Consider the following 7,500-nt stretch of genomic DNA (forward strand, 5'->3'; position numbering starts at 1 on the left):
TGCCGTATTACTTCAACATAATATGCGCAGACAGCATGTTCCACACACTGTTCACCATACGGGGAGATGGGATGGGAAAGACAAAGGCATGCAGGAGGGGTTTTCAGTTGCCCAAGGCCACTCATGATCTATTAGTCCAAAGACACACACACATATGCACAACCATACCCTGCCACCACAAAACACACACACACACACGCACACACACAGACATGAAACAACCATAATGATGATGCAGACACTAATTAATTGTTCGACCCAACACTCACACACTCACAAAGACACACACCCAAAGCTCTCTATCTCTCTAAGTGTGACCCTATCCACAGTGGCTTCCTCACACAAGACTGAGACCCAAGCCCAGCCGCCACACCAGGGCTGCGCTCCATCAGGGCCAAATTGAGTCCAGATTCCGGAACTATCTGGGTCCTGAGTCATCAGAACCTGAAGCGTCGGAGTCGGAGTCGGACCCAGATGGCCGGGCCAAGACGGCGTCGGGAGCCTTTAGCAAAACAGGGTCAACAAGATGGCCGACCCTGGCTTTGCTCGTGGGTCCACACTTCCTCCGGGGAAGACGGCCCATAGGCTGTGGGAAAGGCCTGTGCGTGTGTGTGTGCGTGTGTGTGTGAGAGCATGCGTGCGTGCGTGCGTGCACATGTGCGTGTATAAATGTATTTATATTTGTGCACGGTCACTTCCGACCCAGATTTCTCCAACGGCGACGGCCTGAAACATTCCAAAAGGTTTGGAATGCGTTTTTGGCTCGGACCCCCTACCATAAAAAGCCAATGTGTTCCTGTTTAGTTGGTGTCATGTTCAGTGAGAGGATGCGAATTCCCTGCAAAGCATTGACTAGTGATTGCTCATGTCTCGCAACTTCATGCCATGTCCTCTCATACTTGCCCTCGACTTTAGACCAAAAATCCCTTTAGCAGTACACCAACACTTTTGGCCAGACAGGACTTCACGCCATGAGGGCTCCACATCTGAACTGCCACATGACCAGTCCAAGTCATGGCTCTTGCATGGTCGTGGACAGTTATTCAATTCAGTGTGTTTGGTAGGAGTGGTTGCATGCACATCCCACTTAACCTATAAGATCAGGTGCAGGACATTTGCCTGAGGAAGACCTAGACGGGTCCAAGCGTCGCTGTTTTTCATTTAAAAAGTTAGGAGCTACTCCGGTGTGCGGACATTATCACAATTATTCAGTGTACCCACATTTCTAATAAGAGTGAAATTTGGAAATAAACTGGGTTTAGGGCACCAGAACTGTGGTTACCTAAGCGGAAGTTGGTCAACAACCTGGATGTAGAACTACGCTCATCTCATAGATAACTCTAGAATTATCTAGAATGGTCTAGATCCAAACACCCTTGCAGGAAAATGTAGGACCACCATCCTTAATCCTTCCTGAGGGCGGGTTCTGGGGAATGGTCCGGTGAGGGCCAAGCTCTCGGAACCAGAATAGAGAGAACAGAACCCATGGCAGGCGTGCAGCTCAGGCACGTGTAGGAAGTGCTCCAAGGTGGGCGTGTGATGTCATTTCCTGCGGGCAGCAGGGCGCAGCTGCCTGTGTGAAGGGCTGGCTGTTAAACGAGGCGAATGTTCCTGGTTTAGTGTTTGTGTGTTTTAGGGGTTAGTCTGCTCACTCTGCTGGGGCAGGCGGCCCTTTCCTTTGCCCTCCAGACTGCGGCTTATTGAGTATGTGTATGTGTGTGTGTGTGTGTGTGTGTGTTTGTGTGCGTGTGTGGAATGTTTGCGGGCCCATCAGACAAACAAAACACCACACACACACACACACACACACACACACACACACACACACACACACACACACACACACACACACACACACTAAAAGTTACCATCAAAGACGCACTGTTGGGTATTTCTGTCAACGACTTACAGGACACACCAAATGCAATCAGCAGTCAGTGGTTTACATTTTGAAACGAGATTTAAGTTTAGATTCAGACCAAAATTATCCCATAGACATCCCATAGACAAGTCTGTGTTTCACCCTTAGACCTCAGGTCTGTAAACGATGAAGTGAGGTATTATTGTAGTTCTACAGCATTAAACCTTCACGTCGTTAAAATGGCAATGTTCACTGCAAAGCCACGGTAAACTGTGCAGATAGAATCGCCCGGTAATAGCTCCAAAAAGTTTACTACGCTATTCAGTCTTCTTGTCACCGGGCCAAGGCAGTATGCAAGTTGTGCAAGTTCATCTGGCAGGACGTCTACACGACATCTGGAGCACATTACGAGCCGAGGACACGCGGATCTAGGCTCGCTGCACGGCCTGCTTGCCTGCCTGCTCGCCTACCTCCTCCGCGTCTCCGGAATATCAAAATGAGAAAAACGTGTCGTTATACATTCTTCCCGTCTCCGCAAGGGTCAGCTCACACAGCACAGGTATAGCCAACGTGTTAAAACAAGTATGGTGCTGCGGAGGTATAACCCATATGACATTTCACACCCGCTCTCACATATACAGAGAGGCAGAGAAAGAGTAAGCGGAGCAGAGAAAGGGACAGAGATGAGGGGGAGCAGCTTCTTTCAAGAATGCAAAGCTCTCCCCCAGTCCCTGAAACACACAGCTTGACAACAGATGTCCCATCAAACGAAGCTGCAAACTGAAACAGAACCCGTACATGATATGGTGGCGGGATTGCTAATGCTCTCCAAGGCAGGGCTTTCTCGGTGAGACAGACTAGTGCACAGGGGGGGCATCAACTAGTTCAACGACGAACACGTTGGCCCAACGTTACGCAAGCGTAGGTAACACTTTATCGGTCTCCAGATAGGAGCAGTCGGTGTCCCCGTCCTGTTCCATCCCGGGACAAAATGATTGCGTACAAATTGTGCTTAACGCATTATAACTCAAAAAAATGTAAAAGGCTAAATAACAAGTCCAGGGTTGGAATGGGCTTTTGTGTGTGGACACCCACAGACTCTCCGTCTACTGGACAGAGGCATCCTGGTCTCTATCAACATCATTTCACCATTAATACACACATAAACAAATACGACTCCGCAATGCAACATAACCCCGTATTCCTTATAGGAAACATCCGGGAAAGATCAGGATAACTGAAGGTACCAACACAGTGAATTCAGGGGTGTCCACGTAAACCGCGGCAAAGCTGCCTGAGGAGGAAACAACGACCTCAAGAAAACCACAAACCTCTCATGGCGGGGTGTACATTTGTGAGGTAGACATATTGCTCTTACCTGTAGTCGCTCTGTCGCAGGTTGCCACATAATGAATAGATTTGCTTGTTCTACGTGTCTGTGAATGGTATATGTGTGATTGTGTGAGTGTGTGAGGGTGTGTGTGTGTGTGTGTGTGTGTGTGTGTGTGTGTGTGTGTGTGTGTGTATGTGTGTGAGTGTGGTGAGTCCGTGCGTGTGACTGCGAGTGTATGGGCACAACAGCTGGAATCTCGTTGGTGAGCACTCCGGTTCGCATGTGCCCGCTCGCGGCGCTGGCTCGCTGCTTCTCCTCACCCCGGTGCTCCCGCGATCCCGTGAAAACAGACGGTGAATTCCAATGGTTCGCTAGGACGAAGCTCCGCCTGCGAGAGAAAAAAAACACGCGAACCCCCTCTTTTCTCTCCTCCTCCTCCTCCTCCTCCTCCTCTCCTGTTCTCCCCTCAGTTCATCACCGATCTGGCCGGCAGTGGGCGCTTGACGGAGAAAAGTCTCCAATGATGTGGACATAATGAATTCGCATTCAGTGTGTCTGGACTCGGGTCTGTCTGAAGTGTGTCTGGGGTATCATCTTTGATAAATTGGTGGACCTTTACACAGATAGCCTACTTACACAAATAAGTGTCTTGAATCTTGAATTTCCCCTTGGGGATCAATAAAGTATCTATCTATCTATCTAAATAAAACAGACAACTTTATCAAGTTAATCAGCTGATTTCTAAAAGTCTAAAATTTGCCCTCGCGTCAGCAAATGGAGTGTTTGAGGGAAATGTTCTCTTTCTGTGAGACGACGAGTGACCAGTACAAAGGCCTCTATTCCTCTCAAAGAAGAAAAGGAATGTGGCCTCGGTCAGACGTGCATTTGTCATTGGATGTGAAATGGACCCCCAGCAGCACAGCAGGATGACCCCTGAGAGGTCAGTGGGGTCAGAGGTCAATCATCAGTTTCAGCTTTTTTTTGTCCTATTGCCTCCTCATTGCATCCCTCGTTCAATATCGCACCCCCCCCCCCTAAAAAAATGCATATTGTGTTTAGTAAGTGCTTTTATTTCAGTCACTTGTTCACCACCTTCTATGCCTCATTCACTTTTTTCCCTCCCAGAGTCCATTCATTCATTTATCCGTTATTTTCTCCTCCCCTCTCTTCATTCTTCATCCTTGCTGAAGTTGTGTGTGTGTGTGTGTGTGTGTGTGTGTGTGTGTGTGTGTGTGGAAGGGATGGGATGGGGGGAGGGGGGGGGGGGGGCTAGCAGCACCCGGATCGGCACACCGTCACACTCCAATGTGTTTACAGATGTTTACACCACATGGAACATCTGGATTCTGCCGCAGGTCAGCAAAGGTCAGTGTCTGCGCTAACAGTCCAACGCTCCTTTTATGGGCTGGGGCTGCTATCGGCCAATCAGGAGCCGGCTCTACATGGGCTCAGGGTCCCGCCCCTGTCTCCTGTCTGTCTCACTATTACCTTTCCCTCTCTCGCTCTCTTTCTCTCTCTTTCCATCTCTCTATCTCTTTCTCTGTCTCTCTCTCTCTGCCATCTCTCTCTGCGTTTGTGCTCTGTGTCTGTCTGTTGGTATGTCTTATTAGAATCATACCCTCATCTGTCTCATGTCTGTTTGTGGTATGTGATTTTATTAGGTTCATACTCTCTCTCCCATTCAATCTGCCTCTGCTTGTCTTCTTTCGTGTGTGTGTGTGTTTGTGTGTGTATGTGTATGTGTGTGTGTGTGTGTGTGTAGGTATTCCACTTTATTGGAGCCACTTCCTTCATGTGTGTGTTGCCCACTGTGCCGTTTTATTACATTCATATACGTTACAGTCATATACTCTCATCTCTTTCTTCTTTCCTTCTTGTTCCCATCTGTATTTCAATTTCAATTTTTTTTTCTAGGCCCCCCCTTGTCTTCTTCTTGTGCAATCTTTGCCTCTTTTTATCAGAACAGAACACAAATACTTTGAATTCTCTCTCAAAGTTGTTTGTTTGTGCTGATGCAGGCGTAGCACTTGTATATTGCATCATTCTGTTAGCCACTGGAACAGTTTCTTCAGTCGGGAAGCTTGAGGGAATTCTGTAGTGTCAGAGCTGTTTTTGTACATCCAGAACAAAAATAACAGATACCAGTGAAGAAAACACGGAACAAAACAGAAACTGCCATCAGCAACATCTCAACAAGATCAAAACACTTACTCACTCACTTACTCACTCACTCACAGACATACACATACAGCACACACACACTCACACACACACACACACACACACACACACACACACACACACATACGCACATGCACACGCACACACACATGCATATAAACACACACACACACACACACACACACACACACACACACACACACACATACAGTATACACACAAAACACACTATGTGAAGGGTCCACTAAAACCTTTATTAGTACATCATTCAACACAGTTAATTAACACATTGACCATTCTATTCTTCAAAGTGGAAAAGAGGGAAGAGGAAACAGAAAAAACACAGCGAGGCGATGAGGAGGATCTACAGTAATGGTCAGGACACCCATCTAACAGGAAGTGATCATGAAAAGGAAGGCCCGACCCCGGACAGACATATTCATTCTCTCTCTCACTCACTCACACATAAGCATAGCATAGGCCTAAAGTATAAGTGCGTTGTTTCACACACTCGACAAAAAAAGACACAGACGCACAAATACTGTACAGCAAACAGACTCCCTGGCTACGGACTCCTAGGCTAGTGAGCGAGCGCAGACTTCAAATCCAGCCGTGCTGAATTGAACCAAGTTGAAGTCCCTGTGGTAGGACCAAAGTGGGTCCAAGAACCTTTTTTTTTATTATTCATATTTATATCTCGACTCTCGACACAAGACCCGACATTGTGGTACTATGAGCTAACTAACTCCAGTATTACGAACATCAGTGCTCAGGATCAGAGGTTTAACCAATGCAGGAAAGAGAACCTAACAAAAACCTGGACCCCAGTCAGATGATTTTATACAGACTTATTGTACAGTAGATGGACACTGTCTTCTGTGAAGAGTGGTTTAAGGTGGTTTTGAGCCATTTTAGTTTTTTTAAACAGTGAATGTTTAATGTTCTTAGTTCAAAGTCCTCTTTCTCTTCCCTTTCATTCCAGTTTATCTTATTCCTTCACTTTTTCCATTCTCCTTTCTCTCCCCTCCTCTAGATGTTGATAAGTTTCCATTTGTGTCATTAATTATTCAAAATCGTTCAAATTCAAAATTTCCTGGTTCACTACAGTACAGTGACAGGACACGGACAAGTGACCCTATGACACAGGAAGTTGTTCTCTTCTACACCTCTCTCCCACCCCTTTCAACTTGCTCTTTTATTATCGTATCATTCCATCCCTACCATTCAAGTGTGTACACAGAGAACAGAGAGCTTGAATAAACGGCCTTATTAAGGGATATCCACACCAATAACAATAACGATAACTGAAACTGACCCCTACAATATCGGTCGTCGTATAGTTTATGTGTAGATGTCGTGATTCGTTCTAGATGTAAAAGGCCCTTTAGTCAGAGAAGGTGAAAAGTAGTTATAGAACAATGCGTAGATCTCATCTGAACAACTCATACCAAAGAAAGTGATAAACAAACAAACAAATATAATACAATCAAATATTACTTTAATTATTAGTTTTGCAAAAGCACTTTCTTCAACTGCCTTGACGATACATTGATTCATTATGAACTCTCCTACTAACACAAAATGCGAGAACAAGAAGTAGAAGAAGAAGAAGAAGAAGAAGAACGAATAGATTATGGCACAGCACCCCCTCCAGCGAAGTTTAAAAAACACAAAATTTACCGTTACATATTATGCAGGGTTTCTAAACGCAATGCAGAAACCATCGAACGCTATCATGCACCAGTTAAGGCCACCTACTGCAAGTTGATTTTTTTTTCCTCAAATAAAAAAAAACCTCTGTTTAAATCAGTACATAGTTCATTTTTTTTAATAAATAAGTTACATATCATTACCGCACTGTATTGACCAGCGCATCTATGTCTACTACATCAGCAAAAACCGCTAGCACTGCCTGGAAAGTCTACACGCACCGGAGAGGCAGGTGGAGACTGAAAGGGTGAGGTAAAGACCTCCGCCCCCCCCGGCCCCCACCACCTCCATCCACATGCTCCATCCCCCATCTATACAGTAAAAAGGAAAAGTCTGCGCAGGTGAACGACTACTCACATTCAGCTATAGAGCAGAAGTCTGTGTGTGCTTGGGCCTGTCCCGAACCACGACCGCA

The 7,500-nt window shown here is 46.1% G+C and overlaps 2 protein-coding genes across 2 annotated transcripts in view; both read right to left on the reverse strand.

Moving 5' to 3' along the window:
* pid1 (phosphotyrosine interaction domain containing 1) overlaps positions 1-3,523 on the reverse strand; it is a 31,139-nt gene extending 27,616 nt beyond the window's left edge. Inside the window, exon 1 of the mRNA XM_062552245.1 lies at positions 3,240-3,523. Within this exon, the coding sequence (XP_062408229.1) occupies positions 3,240-3,476 (237 nt within the window). The 5' untranslated portion in view covers positions 3,477-3,523. The remainder of the gene's footprint in view (positions 1-3,239) is intronic.
* Positions 3,524-7,397: 3,874 nt separating this feature from the next.
* dner (delta/notch-like EGF repeat containing) overlaps positions 7,398-7,500 on the reverse strand; it is a 62,274-nt gene continuing 62,171 nt past the window's right edge. The window contains exon 13 of the mRNA XM_062552504.1: positions 7,398-7,500. This exon is cut by the window's right edge and continues 450 nt beyond it. The gene's annotated coding sequence lies outside the window, so the exon portion shown is untranslated.

This window comes from Sardina pilchardus, chromosome 13 (genome assembly GCF_963854185.1).
Source record: "Sardina pilchardus chromosome 13, fSarPil1.1, whole genome shotgun sequence".
In the NCBI taxonomy this organism is placed as follows: domain Eukaryota; kingdom Metazoa; phylum Chordata; class Actinopteri; order Clupeiformes; family Clupeidae; genus Sardina; species Sardina pilchardus.